The following is a 21009-nucleotide window of genomic DNA, read 5'->3' on the forward strand; positions in this document are numbered from 1 at the left end:
GGGCAAGTCTCCCGCGGGAGCCTGGGGGGTGGGAAGCAGGGGCCGGGGTGAAGCAGGAGCCCCCGGTTCCAGGTCAAGGGCGCCACCATCCCCAGGGCGGGGCAGCTGGTGCTTCGGCCCCACACACCCGGGGCTCCCGTGCCCTGGGGCTGCCTGAGCCTGGAAAGGCATCCGTCCACCCACAGCGGAGCCGGCCGGGCCTGTGTGAGGCTCTCCTTCCCACGGCAGTCTCTTCTGAGCAGCGAACGCTCAGGGCCCCCGACACAGAGGCTGGGCCGCAGGCGAGGGACCTGCACCCGCTGCCCGCCCGGTCAGGGTCGGCGCCCGGGCCCCTGCCCACCTGACAAAGGCCCTGGTCGTTACGTGGGGCGGATGGATTTCTTTCAATGACGTCTTGAGGCTTCACCTTCAAAGCAAGATGATTTAAAATACATTTACGAGCGGTTCGAGCTATTTCCTGAGGCGTGTTATTCCGTGCGGGCTCTTCTTTTCAATGACCAAACCGCTATGTTCTTTAAATAGCTTCCAAATGTCAAAAGAACGCTCTGCACTGAGCCCACTCTCCACGGCATTCATATTCAATGTTCAAAGAGCGCTTCTGTTCTAAATAACACTGTGCTGTGAGTCATTGAAGTAGCCACTCAACTAGGATATTCTGGGCCAGTTACCTCAGCCGAAGAATCAAGTCAATGAAATCAAAGTGACAGCTAGCTGGGAGAATCCCACCAGCTGCCCGGGCCTTCCAAGAGGCCACACACCCCTGAGGACTAAAGCGGGTTTGGGCAAAACGACTCAGGTGATGTCTCCTCCAAATGCAATGATTTAGGTTTTAGGTTAAGTAACCAGAGCCGGGAGGGAAAACGGACCGACCCTCTGCGGGCTTTGAAGGGTCTTTGTGCTCTGCCCTCCTCCCGTGGGACCCCAGGGTCCAGAAGGTCCTGTAACATCATGTCCAGGGTAAGGGACAGACCCCCAGCCCAACACAAGGTCCCCGGCTGCCAGGGTCGCCAGAGAGCTGGACAACACTTTCCACTGCCTCAGGCCTCAGGCCTCCGGCCGCGGGCCATCGGCTCCCCGCGGACCAAACAGGAGGGTCGGGTTGGAGCCCAAGTCCCAGAAGCACGAGGCGGCCCTGCAGGTGCGGGAAGCAAGGGAGAGTAAGGGCCACCCCACAGCTCCTCCGCGTTCCCTGCAGCGAAGGCTGAGGAAAGATGAGGATGTGGAAGGAGGGACCTCTTATAGAGGGTTCAAGTGGACACTCGGGTGGCCATCTTGGGTGGGCCGCGGACCTTGGAAGCCATGGCACTCGGGGCCCTCGGGGCCCCCAGGGCCTGCAAGGGGCTGCCCCCTCCAGCCAGGGCAGGGCTGCAAGGGAAATGCAATTATCAGGATGTGCGCAAAGCAGAAGTTTCTCTTCTTTGGTTTGGGAAAACAAAGTAAAACAATTGAAATTACACGACCTAGTTGCTAATTCCAGCAGCTTCAGGAGAAGCGACCCGGCCTCTCCTTGCCTGCTTCACCAGCTGACCTGCCCGCTCCCAACCACACCTGGGCCCCTGGGGGCTTCTCTGCTTCCCTGCTGTCCTGGGGGGCTGGCCCTCAGCCCTGGAAGGACACACCGATGCCCAGGAGGGCTGTGGCCGCACCAGCAACACAGCAAGTCCTCCCCTAGCTGGGGCAGGAGGGCCGACACTGCGACTCCGCCCGCCTATCAGGGGTAATGACAGAAAACAACCGAAAGTGAACCGTCTCTTCGGACACCCCAAGGTTCACATTTCCCGCTCATCTTTCTGACGGGCTCCCCGCTCGACCCGGCTTGACTTGGTGGGAGTTCCCAGGTCTCCATGCGCCGCAGCAGTCTGTGCCGGGATGTGGAGGTGGGCGCTGGTAGCCTGCTGGGGCTGGACTGGCTCTCCCACCGGGGGAGGGGCCGCCTGGCTCAAGGCCGCAGGCCCCAGGCCCCACTGTGCTTTCATTTGCAAATGATAAACCCCGCCTTGCACAGTGCTGCTGCAGGGCAGTGCAGACGCAAGCCTTTTCAAGGCTGGCCAAAAATTTGCCCGGAATTAAGAGACTGCAGCCTATTTACAATACAAAATACAATAACTCTAGGAGGGCCTGCTGGTGGTATGAATAAATGCCGTTTATTCTCTTTCTGATGGGATAATTTTCAAAGCAGCGATTTCTGTAAAGACTCAGGAAGAAAACAATTTTGTTTCATTTCCATAACAGAATCCAGACCCCCTGCCCCACCCTGAGATCTGCCGTTACCCACAACACTTGGCCGCTGTGCGGTTCCAGCCCGGACGCCTTTGCTGGCCACTCAGTCCGGACCTCCGGCCTCTCTGTGACCACGACAGGCTGGAGCACTTCCCAGGCTGGGAAGCTCCACGGCCAGCAGACTGGCCAGGAGGGGGTTGGCCTGGCCCTCACATCCCAGCCCTCTGTCCTCTCCCACACCCCTCCCGCATCCAGAGGACGGTGGGCAGGCGGCTGCCCCTCCTGGATGAAGGGGCTGCTCCGGCCTCCTCAGCGCCGAGGGAGAGGTGGGCACCCCGATGGGTTCAGTGCCCCAGTGACGGGCATGGAAAGCCCAAATTAAATAGAGACACGGGTTCTCCTGTGTGTCTCCCTGCCCAGGTCTGAGCCCCTGCTCCGGGAGAAGCCGCTCTGCCCACCCCACGTGGCCCATAAGCTTCGTGCCCGCGGTCACCGCTGCACCTGGGGCGTCGGGTCAGAGCTCGGATACGGAATCAGCACACCCTGCACGGTGATGGATTCACGACCTGAGCTGGGACGGGTGGACTGCTGCTCGGCAGGTCCGATGAGACCGGCCCGCACGCCAGATCCCGTTTCCTAAAGCTAGCCGCGGTGCCAGACGACCTTCCCTGGAGGCAGGTGCCCCAGACCCGCCATCTAAACACGTACAGGCTGGCGGGGCCTTTGAAGCCACACGTGGGAGCGGCGGGGGCAGCTCTGCCCCGCAGACCCTGCTCATGGAAAACACCTGGCAGCAATTACCTGCTCTGCGGAGAGCAAGGCAGCGATTTCTGTGACCACCGGGACCCCGAGAACAAACAGGACGTTATTTACACATTAAAGAAATACTTACCCCGACACCACCACAGGGCAGCCTGACAAACACCGATGTCAGTGAGCCTGTGGGGAGAAGGAGAGGGAGGTCAGGTGGGCAGGGTCACGGGCGCCTGGCCCCGGGGAGCACGGAGCTGGCGGTGAGTAAACAGCGCTCTGGCTCTTGCGGAAGGTGCCCCATGTGTCGCAGGTACAGAGGGGCAAACGGGCTTCAAAGGTACCGCTGCGTCGCCGTGCGGCCTGCCGCCAGGGCGGCATCTGGCCAGCGGTGGGTCCCGGGCAGAGTGGACCCGGCCCCTGCGGAGAGACCTTGCATTCTGCATGGCAACAGCCCACTCCTCACGGGGTGGGGAGACCCCGCGGGCTCCTGCCTCCAGCCTGAGCTTGTGCACCTGCTGGGGAACCGCCTGAAAGGCAGTGTCCAGAGCTCCCTGCCCCGAGACCCTGAGCTCCAGCCGCCCTCCCCAGCTGTGAGTAAGGGAAAGAGAACTGGGCTCAACCCCCGGCATGAGCCCTTTTGGACAGGACAGGAGGGATCTTTCGGGTATGTAACAGCACACTGCTCCCCAGGTACTTGTGTCCCAAGTTCACAGGGATGGTGCACAGCTAAGAAACCACACAGCCTTGAGGTTGGCCATCCGGGAAGGTCTGCCTGGGGCCCACGCTGCAGACGCAAGGCCCTGTCCCGCAGACTCGGGCTGTCGTGGGTGACAAGGACAGGAACTAGCTGTCTTCTTCCTCAGTGTGACCCCCGTGCTGGCCGAGGACCAGCCTGAAACCTGCCCATCGTGCAGGACCCGAGGGCTGCACCCCTCCCCCCAGCAAAGCGTGAGGCCCAGGCTCCCGCTGGCTGCCCCCCTTCAGGAGCCGCCCCCACCCGGGGAGAGCCTCTCTGTGCAGCCGGGGCCCCGCCCTGCCCTCCTCCCGCCTCACTCCCCCCGTGGCCCCCTGGGCCTTTTCTGGCAGGTTCCACAGCCCAGCTTGGGAGCCTGCGTTTTGGACGTGGCAGAGTCAAGCCCAGTGTGGGGAGGGCTCCCTCCCTGCCCTCTCTCCACCCTGAGCACCAGCTCTGCTCTGGATGGGCGTGAGCTGCTGCCGGGGCCCCAGGAGGAAAGCAGGCCTTGGGTCACAGGGCCCGCAGGAGCACACAGGACACGGGGCACCAGCGGAGCGGCCCCGGTGAGGTCTGTGCCCACCTCATCCCGGCTCCCGGCCTGGGCCACACGGTGGACCCTCCCTGTTGCCCTCCCCCAAGCCCTGCCACCTCCGAGACGCCCAGACGGTGTCCTGCCGGGCCTGCCCCGCCTGTGCCCACTGCTCTCCTTCGGGTCACGTCTCCCCAAGGCCTCATCTGCGGCTCCTGACCACGGTTCCCCTTAAACTGCTTCTTGATGGAGCCCCGTCCCTGTGACGCAGGGGGCTGCCTGCCTTCTCCTCCTGGTGCCCCGACCACCGGCCCTCAGCCGGAATAAGCAGGTGTGCAGGTGAGTGGAGGGGCCCGCGGGAGGGAAGTGATGTCCCAGGAGAGCGGCCCTGGGAGGGGCTTGCTGGGCCTGCCCTGGGCCCCCCAGTGGGAGGTGCCCGGGCTGCAGGGAGGCAGGGGAGGGACTGTGGAGCAGCATGGGGAGGGGAGGGGCACCGGCACCGAGCGGTCCCATCCTGGAACAGACGCACACCCCACCGCATTCATCAGGGAGGGAGGCACCCGCTCGCCGCCCCCCGCCTCCCCGTAGGGCCCTGCCCTTGACACGTGGCAGTGGCTCTAGGTGACCACGGGCTGGGAATGGCTTCACGACGGTTCTCACAGCACCAACGATCCCAGCACGGGGAACCGTGACACTGGGGACGTGAGCTTTCTCCCGAAGAATCTAAGTGCTCGTGTGTGAATTCACGTACACCCGTGCGTGTGTGAATGTGAGTGAGAGAGGACCCTGCTGAGACATTACACAATAATGTGTGAATTCAAATCATACATCACCTGAATGTTTTGGTTTTGCTGGTTATCCAACAAGGGAAGACCATAATAATAAAGAAGGAAGGGCACCGGCATCCGGGCACACGCCCGCGCTCGGAGGGCCGCAGGGCACGCAGCTCCAGCGGGGGGCTGTGCTGGCCCCACGCTCCTGAGCGGTCGGGTGGCGGGCTCTCTGTGCCGCTGGCCTCGGCCTGGCCCAGCCTCCTCGGCCCCGCCTGGGCAGTGAGCGCCTCCCCCACGGGCCTCCACCGCCTCGGCCAGGTCAGCAAACGTTCACGCAGAGACGGGGGTCTGACGCACGGGGACCACCCTTGCTTCCTCAATCCCGGCGGGTCTGCCGACAGGCAGCCTGCGAGGCCGACGGGTGGGAAGAGGCTGGCTTTCTTCTGCAGCTGCTACCGCGCCCCCCGCTGTGCGGTGAGCAGAGCGCACAGCGCGCACGGCCAGGCAGGGGCCCTGCAGCCCTGGCCCCGCACGCCTCAGCCACCCGACCGGGCTCCCTCCCCAGGCCGCTGCCGTCAGGTGGACCCAGGAGCACCGAAGGTGGTGACGGTGCAGCCCCCCAGCGGTGTCTGCAGCCCGAGCTGCATCAGTGCCCCCCCACTAACTACACGGGCCTCCTTGTATACGGCCTGCCACTTTGTGGATTCAATTAAAAAGAGGGAGGGAGATCACACAGTAGGGTTCAAACACCTAATGAGGGGGATGTTAACATCCCCTGAGATAGTCACAACTCTTACTGTGTCCGGAACACTCAGACCGAGGTAACGATGTCAGCACAACCACCAGAAAGGTGACTCGGTCTCAAGGGGTAAGAAGGTACCTGCGTGGGTATCCTCCCAGCAAGGCGCGTGGACGGCACAACCCAGAGCTCAGTAGCAGAGAAGGACACAGGACGGGCTATCGCATCGTTCACGTGAATGGAACAGACACACTCACAGTGTGTGTTCTGCGACAACACACAAGGAAACCCTAAATACTCTCCCGGGAGCCACAAGCGGCAGAGGCGGCGTCCAGGGACAGCAGGCTCGATGAATGGGGTGCGGGAGGTGAGGGGCCCCCCACGAGGTGACGCCCTGGCTTGGTGGGAGGAAGGCACCCTCTCCCGGCTCACCCAGCACTTACTCTTCCCCCCAGACCCCTGGCTCTGGCGTCTCATTCCTGACTACCCATCTTAAACCTAGTTTGGAACCAATTTGGAAACCTCACCCATCTCCTGGGGGGGGCTCGTGCCTGCCCCTTCCGCTGCAGGGGGACCGTCCTCCCACCACCCCATCCCCTGCCCTCGGTGGGCGGACCGGAGGGTGGACGTGGAGGGTGGGTGGGCTTTGAGGCGACACGGCGCTTTCCGGGGGAGCCCGACTGCTCCCTGGCCTGAGACGCCCCGGACGCTCCCCGCGACCGCTGAAGTGGGGGTTACCGTCCCGGGGCCACGGGCAGCCCCTCCCGTGCTGCAGAACACTGCAGGGGCCAGGCCCTCACCGGAAGGAGCCTGGAGGACCCCGGGGCCCTGCCGGACGCCGGGCCGCAGACCCCGCACTGGGCTGGCTCTGCTCCTCCCGCCGAGGTCGCGGCCGTCTTCCCGTCTGCACCGTCCTCGTCCTCGGAAGCTCCTTTCCACAAAGCTCCACCGGACCCAGGCCAGACCCGCTCCACTGGGCCCCAGCTGGTGCTCCGTCTCATTTCTGGACATTCCTGCCCGGATCCGTGCCCCACCCTGTGCCCCAGCCTGGCCTCTGGGCTCTCGCAGTGTCACCTGTCCTCTGGAGCCCGGGGCCCCTTCCTGGGGGTGGCTGGCTTAGGCCTTCCTGCCCTCCCCGGAGTCCCACTCCGTGACTGTGGGTGTGGGCCCAGGCACCCCTGACGACCCCTCCCAGCTCAGAGGACACAGATGCGCGGGGCGGGGCGGGGTGCGAGTGGAGGATGCTCTGAAGGGCCTATCCCACGTCTGCGTCCCGCCTGCACCGTCGTCTCCCCTCAGCCGAGGGGAGAGCAGAGCAGCAGCCCCCTCCACAGACCAATCGCCCCCACACGTCTCCTTCTGGCTCCCTGGGCTGCGTCCTAAACCACGTGGCTGAGCTTTGGAAACCGCACTGAGCAGCCCGGACAAAGCTCGCTGGGCGTGCAGAGGACGCAGGGCCCGTGGGAGGCAGAGCTTGCGGGGACAGGCTGGGGAGCCTGTGGCTCCCACGTGGACTCTACTTCCCCAGAGTCCAAGTGCCTCTGGAGCCAAGCCACCTGGCGGGGCTGGGGACCAGGCCCCACATGTGGCCGGAGGGTGAGCGGCTCTGGAGGGCCTCCCCCGCCCACCGTGACCACCCCCACTCCTGGGGCAGGGGCTGACATGAGGCCCCGGCTGATCCAGGCAGCAGGGCCTCGGGGGGAGGAACTGGAGCTGCACAGCCAAGACCACAGAAGACCCCGGGGCGGGCCCCTGGAGGTCCTGGCCTGGCCACCGTGGCGTCAGGCTCCGTGGGTGCTTTGGTGGACATAGCCCAACAGGAGGCCTCTCAGCTGCACTGGTCCAGGCTGTCCTGGGGGCATCCACGTGGAGAACAGGCCACCTCTTGGACCTGTCTTCACCATCCTCTGGGGGTGGCCTCTGTGGTCCATATGGCTTCAGTGTTTGTGTCTCCCTCAAGGTCACGTTGGAACCCTCCCCCTCGATGTGGTATTAGGAGGTGGGGCCTTCGGCAGGGGATTAAGCCGTAAAGACAGGGTGAGTGCCCCTATAACAGAGACCCAAGAGATCTCCCTCACCCCTCCCACCACGAGGACCCCGCAAAAGGCACTGGCTGTGAACCAGGAACAGCCCCCCATCCCGCCGGCATCCGGCGCTCCACGTCCAGCCTCGGAACAGGGAGTGTGTCTGGACACGCCTTGATTCACCCTCATATGTGACCGCGTCTGGCTGGGTGAAAACTTCAGGCTGGAAAGAATCTTCCCCCAGAACCGTCCGGGCCTTGTGCTTGGGGCCCGCCGCCGCCTGGTTCCCGGCAGACCTGTCCTCTCCCCAGGATGTCACGGCACCCTCGCATCTTGTGCCTGTGCTCGGAGGTTTTCCCGCGGTGCTCCTGGCAGGGTCCTCGCGGCCGGTCCTGCGGTCCTGGGACCTCCTCGTGGTCACCCTGATGCCCGCCTTTCCCCTCCGTATTCCCGGAGGCTCCTGCTACCTGGGGCCCACCTGCCAGGAGTGCTCTGTGACCCCTTCCGCTTCCCTCCCACTTCCTGGCTTCCAGCCCTGGTCACCCTCGGGCTCCACTTTCCGGGGCCGTGACCCCGCGTCCCTTCCGGCCCCAGGACTTGATTTCTGCGACCGTGTTTCACGTTACTCTCTGAATGTTGTTTCCTCCCTTTTCTGTTACCTTGTTCAAGTTCTGCGGATGTGGTGTCTCCCCTTTAAGGATTCTCTTGGCTTTCTCTGCAGCCCGCGGACCCCCAGCCCTCCCAGAAGTCTGGCCTCCGAGCTGCTGAGCACCTTCCAGGTGCTGATAATCCTTGGTCTTCTGTTTGTGGTCAAGAGCGAGGACGCAAAGCTGGTGGAAAGTCTGGGGACACGGTGGGGACAGGGCGGGCTTGGGACCCATCAGCTCCACGTCGAGGATCTTAGGGGGCCATGTGCTGGGTGGCTCTGATGGCCGCTTCCTTTGGGGTAGTCGGTCCCTGAAGAAGGTCCCCCATCTCTGCCTGGGGGTGAAGGTGGGTGTGCCGGAAGCCCAGAGAGAGAGAGGGGTGACGGCAGGTGGGCGGCTGGCCTCGCTCCCTCTGTCCAGGGCTGTGGGGCTGGCAGGGCATTGGGGCAGGGCCCTCTCCGGTCCCTGCTGGGCCCCGCCTGGCCTGCACCCTGGGGCCAGGGTCTCCGCAGTCACCGTCCCTGGGCTGTCTGGCCCCAGTGCCAGCTCCGGAGCCCACTTCCTGGTACCTGCTGTCCAGCTCCGGGCCTCCTGTCTTTCCCCGTCTTCCCAGTGCAAGGGTTTCTGATTTTTAAAAGCCCCACCGCTACATATGACTGCCTCCCCGCCCAAGGCCGAAGCCCGCATGTCTCCTCACAGCCCCCACCCACCTGCGTGCTCTCCGAGGGCTCAGCACCTGCAGGTGCTCAGCAGAGAGGAAGAAGCACTCCCGGAGTGCACGCGTGAGTGTGGGGGTGCACGCGTGCCCTCGGAGGAGCGGAGGGGAGTGTAGGGGTGTGTGAGTGCCCGGGGAGGGCACGGCTGGCTGCAGGGTCCCCAGGAGCCTCTCGCCTGCCCAGTGCAAGGCCGGGTGCAGAGCTGACCTCAGCGTCTGCCACGGAAAGCAGAGGACACTGTGCACTGCCCCTCCACCCCGGCAGGGACGCCAGCGCTTGCTATTCCACGCCCTCCCCTGCCTGCTTTCCCTCTGCTCAGGGAGGCGCCCAGAGAGCTGATCTCCCCCGGGGGCAAAGGCGGGGTGGGCAGGGAAACCCAAGGCTGGCGACTGTCTGGGTTCAAGGTGTCTGGGAAAAGGGGTGGACGTTAGCCAGCAAGGGTCCTGACTGGGTGGGTCTGCGCCCGGGAGCGGGGGCCTGCCAGTCTGCCAGACCCACCTGCCTTATGGGGAGACTCTCACCACCTCCCGAGGCAGGAGATGTCTGTTAGGAGGTTCCTTCCATCAGGCCCAGATCACAGCCCCTCATCTGGGGGGCTGCCTGCCAAAGCCGAAGCCCTGGGCCCCTTGGGAGGAGAGGTCAGGAGGGGGGAGGCTCGGGCCACCGCTGTTCCCCCATGAGCCTCGCAGAGTGAACGCAACGCTCCAGGCCCAGCGCGGGGCGGCCAGGTGGCAGGCGGCATGTGTCCGGCCGCCTCCCGGGTCCTAGCTCTGCTATGTAAGGTTCTGCAACGTGCTCAGCCCGTTTTCTCCCCAACACACTGGATGCAAAGCAAGAAGCCCACTGCCCACGTGAATGCCCAGGGGGGGAACTTCTCCCCGGCCCTCCCCTGAGAGCCTGGCCCGGGCACCCCGGAGGAGGGCCGTCCCCGCCGCGGCTGCCCGCGCAGAGCCTGGTGGGCAACACTCCGCGGTGCAGCGAGGGGCCCGCGGGTAGGATGGCGGGGCCTCGGGCAAGCGTAGGGCCGGACACAGCCTTGCGGTGAAGGTAAAGAAGGCCTTGAAATACCTAGAAGTTTCTTACTGTCCAGTTTCTGCCTGTTGAGGGGGTTGGTGCCGTAGAGCAGGGCGTGTGCCTCCGAGTGCACCGTCTGCAGCTCCTCCAGGGTGGCCTTGCGTCCGCGGATGCACTGCGGGGACAGGAGGAGACGCGACGCTGCAGGGCTCAGCCCCAGCAGAAAACCCGCACCCAGGAGGAAGTGAAATTCTACACGTGCCGGAGCACAAAGCTATTTGCTTACTGCGAAATCAAAAGCAAACATCACCCAACACAGTATTTGAAAAATATCTGAGAAATATTTGAGAGGGTTTACACTTTAATTACAACTTAGAAAAACACTTAAAAAAGATAATTCCAGCCTTCAACGTTTTAACCTTCACTGTCACACAAATGATTTGGCATCAAATTATTGCTTTGCTTTCTGACTGCCAGGGTCTGGTCTTAAAATAGAGAGGAGCCGCCCGGGGGGAGGGCCAGCTCTCAGGAAGCGGGGGCCAGACCCCAGCTCCCGGGGCATCGCTGAGCCCTCCCGCGAGCGTGAGACGTCCGCAGTCACCTGAAACCCCGGATCTGCGTGTCCACCTGCATTCCTCTTCGGTTTGGAAATTCCTCAAATCTAGACCCCTCTGCTAATTTCCCCAGGAATTAACATGCACATCGCTATTCTTGAGTTGAGCTACGTTTACTTAACCGTTTAGACGGAGGCTGGTTTGTGAAGTGAGGTTCCAGCCGTCACGTTACACTTTCTGAGGGTCAGAGGAGAGCAGGAGGCGCCCACTGGACTCTGGGGCCGGGGAGGGGGGGGCCGTGGGCCCTCTGGGCTGGGTGCACCCTGTGCAGGGGCAGGCCAGGAGCTGTGCTCCCCACAGGAACCTCCAGGGAGGCCCCATAACTTCTCCTAAACAGTACGACAGCCCCCCAACCCCCAGACCCCTGCCAATGCAGGGGCAAAGCGCAGGGGAGCCGGGGGCCAGCTATGGTCAAGTTGTCACCTCCTGGCCTCCAGCCCACGTGGAGGGGCCACGAGGTTGCAGAAAAGCCTGCCCACGCACCCCACAACCTTCCCCACTCCCACCCCGTGGAGTGAGGGGTGCTGGCCGGGAGGCCTGGGCGCCACCGGGTGGTCGGGGATCTTGGGAAGTCATGGCAGGGCCGGTCCCTCTAACCTCTCCACTCCCACTACCTGTGTCCCCTTGTGCTGAGGGAACACGCCTCACCCTCTGGACCTGCAGGTGCCCTGCACAGTGAGCGTCGCCCCACATGTTGAGGGTAGGCCTGGCTCTTCACCCGGGGTCTCCTCCCTACCAGCCTGGGTCCAACAGGCCCGTCTCTCAGTACCCGGGGGCCCCTCGGCCATCAGCACCTGCCCTGGTGCCGGGGGACCAGATGCACGAGCAGCTGGGTCTGCTCGCTGCCGCCTTGAAACCACCCCCAAGGCCCCTGGCCCGAGGGGACCCTCCAGGGGGAGAAGGAAGCAGGTCCTGGGCTTCAGACGCCTGAGCAGCGCCCGGGAGGAGGGGCGGGCTGGGGGGCCTGCGGCGGCGGGAGGAGGACCGGTCCGCCGGGGTGATGCTGCCCCCCAGTGGTGCAGCCGCACAGGACCGGGAGCAGAGGCTGACTCCCATAGCCTCTGGGTTCCCGTCCTGCCCAGAGGGCCTCTGGGTTCCCGTCCTGCCCAGAGGGCCTCTGGGACAGGCCTCCGGACCCAGACCTCGTGCCTTCCCCTCCAAGAATCGTGCATCGCCATAAACTGGCAAAGAAATGGGGCCCCTGAGACAGACTAACCCCAACTCCTAAATACTATGGCTTCCGAGGGAGGGGCGCTGGACGGGGGGCACGGGGTTCTGACCACGACCACCCTCCAGACGGGCTGCCCTGGCCCCGGCCCAGGCGGCACCGGACTGCAAAGGATGGACGTGGGCGGTTCTGCTGAGCCATGCGGCTCTAGCTTTCCAGGGTCACCCTGCCAGGGCAGCACAGCCACCCCACACCCCATCCCTGGCTTCGTGGGCTTCCCAGCGTGGGGGACACAGCAGGTCCCCACGTGGTGGGCATGTGGGGCGTTGGGCGCTGTCGACCTAGAGGGCTCCTGGGAGGGGGTGCCACCTGCCCCACTCCACGGATGACGATGCTGAGGTGCCCTCAGCTGGGAGTCCCCCCCCCTCCTCCTGTGCACCTGCACAGGTACCCCTCTGCCTCCCCCACCCCGGCCCCCGAGCTCAAGACCCTTGTGATGGCTGCCCGGCAGGAAACGTCGCTCCCCCTTCAGAAGGATGGAGGGACCTCAAGAGATCCTTCCGCAGAGCCTTCCTGTCCTCGTGGGCCCGCCCCTTCGAGTGGGTAGAGGGGGGCGGTGCTGTGCTTGGGAACCGATTCCAACCGGACCAGACCCGCCTGCGCCCTCTGCTGGCCTTGCAGGTGTACCTCACAGGTGGAGATGCTCCCCACACCCTGGGAGGAGCCTTCAGAGAAATTCAAGAGAGACCCTTCCATGAAAAGCCAACAGGATGACTGATTTCCCTGGGTGGGGGGGCCTCCAGATCCCACCCTTGCAGCAGAGGCCCTGGGACAGGACAGCTCGGCCATGTGTCCCGGGCACTGATGGGGAGCCCAGCTAGGGGACAGCTTCCCAGGGAAACGACCGGGAACGGCAGTGTGGGAGAGGGGCTTCAGGACAGGACAGTTCGGGCTTCTGCCAGAAGGGGCCCCAAGTCCTCCCCCGGGTGGTGACACCCTTGAGCCCTGGCTCACGCAGGCCCACGTAGGCCACCCTCTCGCTGCCCGCGGGGCCGGCCTTACCTCGCACTTGCTCCGCAGGCCGGTCTCCTGCAGCCGGGACCAGATGCTCTGTATGCGGCCAGCGTGCTCTGGGTGGCTGTTGGTGTTCCCGCAGCTGCACTGGTGCTTCAGCATCAGCGTGTCGTAGACGAGGCCTGGAGCAGAGGCACAGGTGGCCGCGGTCAGAGGAGCCGTCGGGGTCCTCGGCGGCTGGCCCCCCGCCACGGGAGCCCGAGCTGCTGCTCACGGCACGCGCCCAACGGGTCAGAGTCCCCAACACCCAGGACACAGCGTGGAGCAGGCGGCTGCCCCCAGGACTTGGGTCTCTGGGCTGTGAGCCGTGCGGCACTCACGTCTGGGGACTGCACTGACCCAGAAACATGTCTATCTGTCAGGGGAGCTCTCTGTTGAGTAGTTCACCCTCGTGGACTGAGATCCAGCCATCCCAGGTTCCCGGGGCTCAAAACGCTCGGTTCCGGCCCTCGGAACCTTGCAGAGCCGCTGGACAGACATGCGGAGCATGCATGCACACACGTGCACACAGACACAGACACACACAGACAGACAGACACAGACACACACACAGACAGACATACACAAACACACAAACACACGGACACAGACACACACAAACACACACACACAGACACACACACAGACACACGGACACACACACAGAGACACACACGGACACACAGAGACACACACAGACACACAGAGAGACACACACACAGACACGTGGACACACACACAGACACACAGAGACACACACAGACACACGTGGACACACATGGACACACACAGACACACACACACAGACACATGGACACACACACATACACACACGGACACAGACACACACGGACACACACAGACACACACGGACACACACACAGAGAGACACACACACACACGGACACAGAGACACACACACAGACACATGTGGACACACACACAGACACACAAACACAACACACACGTGGACACACACGGACACACACCACACACACACGCAGACACACGGATGCGCGTGCACCTAAAATCACCCTAGACACGGCCGTAAACGTGTGCGGCCGCCTCCAGCTCCCCGCGGGTGCACCGCCGTCCCATGCCCCTCCTGCGGGGGAGGGTTGGCCCCCGGTGACGTCTGCCAGGACGGCTGCCCTGCCGTCCCCTCCACAGCACCGTCCGTGGGGGCCTCGCAACCTGGCCTCCCAGGGTCGGGACAGCGGGAAGGCGGCTGGGTGAGTGGACGCCCTGGCAGCCTCGGGCACCTGTCGCTAATACCTGCGCGTTCAGGCGGAGAAAGGAGGGGGCACGGGGCCAAGGGCAGGGGCCGCGGGGTCACAGAGACCCAGGGCCACGCCTCTTCCACGTGTGAAGCTGGGAGTGGAGACGGTACCACCAGCCTCAGGGCGACCCAGCGTCAAGGCGAGCGTGTCCCTGCGGGCCCAGCCGGACACGTCCGTGCCCGCGCCTCCCGCTCGGCCTCCTAGGAGTCAGGCTGACAGCAGTCAGGCCCCGTGGGGTGGAGGGATTCTGGGTCCTCTGGCAAAACTGAGCGGTGCGGTGAGGGAAGGCTGGGGCTGGACTTTTGGTAAAGAAAGCAGCAGGACAGGGGCAGGCTTTCGGTCCGTGTGTTGGCAGTGTGTAACAGTAATGTACAGAGATGCACGTGCACGCCTACGTGGACTGCACGTGTGACGTGTGTGCATAGCCCAGAGGCCCTCCAGCACCACGACACGGCCACCCCCTCCACGGCATCGTCCAGATAGCGCCGCCTGCTGGCGTTCACTGGGCACGAGGCCGGGACCTTGGAACGGACGCCACGGTCACCCCGTTTCACAGACAGGAAGTGGCGGCAGAGCGGGCCTGCAGCGCGAGCGGGCAGCAGCTGGGGTGCGGGCGCGCGCGCATGGGCTCGGAAGGGGCCCAGAACGGCCGACGGCAGCGAAGGCCCTGCCGAGCCCCGGCTCGCGAAGTGCACGACGTCTGCGTCTAACGGTCCATCTGCCTGTGTGCAGAAACCACCCGGGAGACGGGACCTGAACGCCGACCACGGCTCTGGGCGGTGGGGGGAGGGTGGGTGTGCTTAGGGGCCCATGTGTGCTTTCTGCGTTTTCTAAAACGCGCTCACGAAGACCAGATGAGGAAGTCCCTCAACAGGGCGGGGCCCGCTGGCCGGGCCACGCCGCTGACCTCATGCCGACCCCGGGCTCCCCGCGGGGACCCTGACCACGGAGGCAGCCCCTCTGACGTGCGAGCGCTTCCACGGTGCTCCCGGGGTCGTCACCCGAGCTGCGCCCTCCGAACAAGGAACCCAGCTCAGCCAACGGCCAGACTCACACTCCTACAGAGTCACCCGCTGATCCTGTTTGTGACACTCTGCCGTTTTCTGGTTTTCTTTCTGGAAAGCAAGCATTTAACTTCCGGATACGGACGACGAACCTCCTCTCTGAATACAGTCAGCCTCCTCCCAGGGCCTGACCCATAGAACGCAGCCACGTGTGCCATCACCGGGCGCAGGACAACGGGGCACTTATGAGCAGTGCCTGAAGGAGGACGCGACTGTCCTGTATTTTAGGGAATGACGACGTTGAGATGAAATATCTGACGTGTTAGGTGTGAACCGTGTGAGGCGCTGCCCTGTCCGCCGGCCTGTCCCAGGCAGGTGGGGGCCGCCCCGCGAGCGGTCTCAGCCCCCAGGGCGCGTCCAGTGCCTCGGAGCCTGGCGGACGCCTCGCCCGGCTACAGCTCTCAGCCCCGGCTCCCGGGGCGCGCCTTCCAGGGGGACACACAGAGGCCCGCCCGCAGACCCCTCGCCGGCCGGGCAGGGCGGGGCCGGTGGGGAGGGGTCGACAGCGCAGCCGGGAGCCCCGCCCCTGACAGCGGAGGGAGGCCAAGCGGGGGCGGAGGGCAAGCGTCCAGGCTGGCCGCGCCCCGCAGGCCCGGCCCAGGACGCGCGCTCAGGCCGAGGCCGGAAGGACGGAGAGGGGTGAGGTCGCTACCCTGCCGACCGCGGACGGGAGGCTGCCCAGCCCGCGCAGCCCACGACGGGCCGTTCTCCGGAGGCGGTGATTCTCCGGGGCAGAGAAGGTGGGCTTCTGGGCCCAGGACAGACCCCAGGGATCACCGCGGGATCCATCCGGTGCCCCCGGCCCGGCGCAGGGCCGAGCGCAGACGGCTTAGCGGGGGTGAGGCGGGGGTGAGCCCCGAGGTGGCGGGCCGTGCCCGACCCTCCCCCCCAGGCCCCGCAGGGCCCCGCCCCCCCCCCAACGCCTGCTGCGGCCGCAGCCCCGCCCCCCCCTCGGCCCCGCGTTACCTGTGGTGAACCTCGGCTTGCTGGGCGGCTCCTGCACAGACACGGGGAAGGTGGCAGACGCAGGGGAGGACTGTGCCCGGGAGAGAGGCCGGTGGCCGCCGAAGGACACGGGGATGCCGGCGGCCTCCATCGACGCCTGGTAGTTCCTCAGCTGGTGGATCCGCTGCTGCTCCAGGAGGAGGGCTTGCTGGGGGCCGAGGAGAGAGGCCTCCGCGTCGCTTCCAGCCCCGTCCCCCGCCCTCTGACCTTCTCCCAGATCGCGCATGCGCCCGCCCTCGGCCCCGGGCCGCACCGGGCGGACAGCCCGCGCTGGCCCCGGGGAGCCTTCCTCCCCGTGCCTGGGCCCTGCCGCCCAGACCCCACGCCCCCGTGGGAAGACAGACCATCGGCGGACAGGCCCCGATGAGCCCGGCTGGAGCTGACAGGGAGGCCTGGCCCAGCCTGGGGGCCCCGGAGGGGACCCCGAGGAGGCGGCCTCTCGGAAGGCGGGGGCTGCAGGAACCAGGAGGGGGGCGCTCGGGGCGAAGGAAGGCACTCGGGGAGGCCCACGTCCCCGCCCCGACGCCCTGACTGCCGGGCCCTGGGCGTCTGGAACCCAAACAGAGAGAGGCTGGGATGCTGGGAGCCCGAGCCCCGCCCTGCAGGCGAGGGAGGGGCAGGCAGCACCCCCACGGGCCGCGCCTCCCAGTCGCTCCCGCCCCCTCCTGCTGACGGGGCTCCCGCAGCCGCTCCAGATACAAGCTGCTTACAAAGCAAGGTGCCCTCTTAGGCTGAGACCCGCACCCTGCGGCGTGTGCACCAGGCCACCCCGAGAGGCGTTCTGCCGCGGCTCGCCAGAGGGCACAGACAGTGAGCGTCTCTGATGACTGTCTCGGGCCTGGAGCACAGCAAGGGTAACCTTGCTCAGTAAATGCTGCCCGCTGTGTCACGGACAAGACACCAGCCCCGAACACTTGTCTCAATGCCTCCTAGTTTCCTAGCAGCTACGAACAGCACGCTGAATTCCAGTTACACTAAGAGGCTGGCTTCCTTCATAAACGTCCGAGGCCCTCCCCCCGCCCCCCGGCAGGGGAGCGCGGCCCCAGCTCAGGGGTCTGCGCAGCAGAGAAGACAGCGGCTTTCTCCTGCTGTGACTCTCCTGTTCTCACTGAGGGTTGGTGCCAGGGCACGGAGCAGAGCAGCGTTCAGCGCTGATACTGTGGCCTGCGGCAGGAGACAGGCCACTCTTGGAGTGAGGGAAAGAGCACCGTTGCCCAGCGCCCGCCACCTGCAGTGCCCGCCCGCAGCCGTGGGGCTGGCGGAGAGGGCTGCCCTGCTGCCTGCGAGGGGCCTCCGGGGAACCCTGAGCGCTGATCCCATGCCAGCCCCCGCCCCCGCTCCCGGGGCCGCTGGGGAGACACACTGGCAGCAGAGGCGCCCGGCCTGCGCGGTCGGCGGGGGAGGAGCCTGGCTGGGCAGCCGGCACCGGGCTCGGCCAGGAGGCAGTGGGCAAGCCGGGGCCCCCACCTCGGGGGTCGAGCCCCGCTGGCGGGGACACGGTTAGATATGAGACTCCGCTCCTCGGATGCCCTGTGCCCAGCTTACTGGGGACAGGACCGCTCCCTGGCGGCACTCAGGCTCTGAACATGGGGTCTCTGACGCGCTGGGCGACTGTCCTAGTGTTTTCTCGACCCGGCAGGTTTACTTTTCACTCTAAGTTAATGAATCATTCATCAGATGTATTCAACACTCTCATGAGTTTGTTCCCTGCAAGTCTTTGCCAGGGAACCTCACTGGCTCTGGCCACCTGGGGCAGGCTGCTCTCCGGGGTCTTCAAGGCTGGTCACTACTGCCTCCTTGGCCCCCAAGGTCCTGGCTTCTGAGGAGACGCTGCCCACCTTCCGATCACCTAATAAATCAGCTTCCCACTCCCACCTTTATGCTGAATCCCTCCAACACGTGGGTTTCAGTTAATCTACAGCCTACGCACCTGAAGGAAAACCATCCCTGGGGAGTTTAGGGCCTGCGTTTATCTGGAAAGCAGGCATGTAGGTACCCCCAGTGGGCAAAGGGCCAGCATCTCCGGGTGTGATGCCCGCGGAACAAACATCGCACCACACCTGCCTCCCGTATCACCAGGAGAAGAGGGGGACCTGGGCAGGCAGGTGTGGAGGGAAGATGCCCTCAGGGTCCCTCTAGAGGGTGCTGCCCCGGGACCCGGCTTGCCCTGCAGCTCGCCGCCCCAGCCCGTGCCCTGCTCAGCGGGCTCACCTGCCGGAACAGCAGCTCCTGCTCGGTGGGCTGCCGCGGGCCCGGCTCCGCCTCCCGGGGGGGCTCCGCTTCCTCCTCATCGCTCTCGATGGGCTCCTGCTTCACCTGCACCCCGGCCAGCGCGTGTGCCTCCTTCTGCCCCGGGGGCTGGTCCAGGAAGGGCTCCTCCAGGAGGGCCTGGTGCTCACGCAGCTCCTCCTCCGTCTCCTCGGGGTGGCTCTCGGGCTGCCGCGCCGGCTCGTTGGGTTTGGGGATAATCTGCACCGGATGGAGGGCGGGGTGACACGGGGTGAGAGGTCGTGGGTCAGAAAGGCGGTCACGAAGCCCACGTCTCAGGAGCACACCCTGGGCTGAGGCCACACATGCGCGCGCACACACACACACACACACACACACGCACGCACGCACGCACGCACGCGCGCGCGCCGGGCACTGTCCGCGGTGCTGAGGAAGGAACCGCCGGGCGTCTGGAGCCTGCCGTGAAGCACCTGTGTGCAGGCACCGCGAGGCGCGAGGCGCGTCACCGGTGTCGACCCACGTCCGCACCCGGGCGTGGACCGGGAGGCGTCCCTCTGTCAGGGCCACAGCCGCCGGGAGAAACCCCACCCGCGCCTCCTCCACGCGCCACCCCCGGAAGACGCGCACCCAGACGCGGCGAGGACCCTGCCCGCAGCGCTCCAGGGCCCAGGCGGCTCCCTGCTCTCCTCGCCGCTCCGCCCACTCGCTCCTCCGTGCCTGGGCCGCCCTGAGCCTCCGGCAGTGCAATCCCTTCCCTGCTGAAGGTTCCACGTGCCGGTGACCCCTGAACGCAGGCGCCCAGCCCGGGCCTCACTCCTCACTTCCAGACCCACCACCTGACGGCCTGGTTCACGTCTGGGCTCAACACGGACGCCCCGGGCACTGGCTCTCGCTGGCCCTCCCCTTCTGCCCATCCCTGCCCATCTCAGGCATCTGGAGGGCATGCTTCTCCCCGTCCTCACGCTCTGCTCCCATCTGCTCCGGGCAACCTGCGTCTCCTACTAGATCACAGCCACGGCCTCCTGAGAGCCCTCTCCCGTCCACCTGTGTGTGGCAGTGATGGTGGCCTCTCGGCGTGCCCCCCCAGCCCCTGAAATGCTTCGTCACGTCCTTACTTCGTGAACTCCTCCGCCATCCCGCCCCGCACACCCACCGTCCCCCTCGACCTGCCCCGTCCCCTCCAGCCACGCCACGGCTGTCCACGCATCACTGCAGTTTCCTCCCGATGGACGCTCCACGGCTTCCCTCCCTCCCGGCACGTGGGCTGACACCTCGACACCCCTTGGGCCTCCACTCTTCTTCGGGAGGTGTTCTTTGACCTTCTGGGTGGAGGCTGGGTGATGCCCGGCGAGCGTCCACATCCCCAGCCTCGCCTGGCCACAGCCCCGCGGCCTGCAGTTAACGTGACGGTAGGGGTCACTTCTGACTTATCCACGTGGCACGCGGTGATTACTCATTACACGTTTGCCCAGACGACGCGGTAAGTGAATGAGCTGTCCAGGGAGTGGCGGGGTCAGGGTGGAAAGTGAGCAAGGCTGGCTTCAGAGCACTTTGGGGGCCACAGGACAGCAAGGGCCTGGCCCGACGGGGAGGAGGTGGGGACCAGGCCTGGCACATGGGGAACCAGCAGGTGCACAGCCCAGAAGTATCCGGCCCTCCAGGGCCAGGGAGGATGAGGGCCTGCCCACGCCGCTGCGACGTGGGGAAAGGACAGAGCCACGTGATAGCAGGAGGGCAGCGTCTCCAGGCCTGGGACACCGCAGCGGGAGGGACGTCCAGGACGGCGCCCTCGGTCTCGGGTGATGAAGCTGCCGCGCCGTGCACGGGGGCCAGGAGACAGACAGGCGCTGGGGGTACGGAGGTCTCGGCTGTCCCAGGTCGGGGCGGGGGGTGGGGGTGCCTGGGACGTGGTGAGCCGGGGAGAAGCTGAGAAAGAGAAGCAGATGCGGGACCCGTCCTCTCACGCGGGGACGCGAGGGCACAAGGAAGGACGCAAGGAATGTCTCGGAGAAAGCGAACAACCGCGCTGCTTGACCTTCTGCAACCTGGGAAAGAACATTCCCCAAACTGCAAAGCCCTAAAAGGTCTCTCGCTGTGGGAAAGGCGACGTGCCTGCTGCCGGCTCTTTAAGGAAACGTGACGCTCTCGAAAGCCCGTTTAGATCCCTGGGAGAAAGCTGCCCTTCCGGGGAGGACAAACCTTTTCACCACGTCCTGACTCTGTTTCTAGGAGGAAACCGAGGTCTTCAAGGAAGACGAAGGTGTCTTAGTCCCGGGCGTTTGTATTTTAAAAAGTCCTTACAGAACCGCTTGCTCCCTGACCCACACCTGGACGCGGTGCAGCCTGGCCCACAAGGGGTGGATTCAGGACACTTTTGTGCAGCGTTGGTCTTCCGTTAGCTTGTTGCCAACCGGGGCTCAGCTGTGCCCGGCGGGCACCAGGGCC

General features: G+C 65.2%; 1 protein-coding gene across 10 annotated transcripts in view; it reads right to left on the reverse strand.

Annotated features, from left to right (window-relative positions):
- Positions 1-21009, reverse strand: part of HDAC4 (histone deacetylase 4) — a 290477-nt gene that overhangs the window by 36714 nt on the left and 232754 nt on the right. For 5 of the 10 annotated variants that reach the window (XM_057743936.1, XM_057743937.1, XM_057743938.1 and 2 more), the window contains 6 exons: positions 18547-18804; positions 16297-16483; positions 12996-13129; positions 10206-10326; positions 3113-3159; positions 341-406 (listed from right to left, as the gene is read on the reverse strand). In XM_057743936.1, coding sequence (XP_057599919.1) covers positions 341-406; positions 3113-3159; positions 10206-10326; positions 12996-13129; positions 16297-16483; positions 18547-18804 — 813 coding nt within the window. The remainder of the gene's footprint in view (positions 1-340; positions 407-3112; positions 3160-10205; positions 10327-12995; positions 13130-16296; positions 16484-18546; positions 18805-21009) is intronic. The other 5 variants (XM_057743943.1, XM_057743942.1, XM_057743941.1 and 2 more) reach the window with 3 other exon arrangements.

This window comes from Hippopotamus amphibius, chromosome 8 (assembly GCF_030028045.1).
Source record: "Hippopotamus amphibius kiboko isolate mHipAmp2 chromosome 8, mHipAmp2.hap2, whole genome shotgun sequence".
In the NCBI taxonomy this organism is placed as follows: Eukaryota; Metazoa; Chordata; class Mammalia; order Artiodactyla; family Hippopotamidae; genus Hippopotamus; species Hippopotamus amphibius.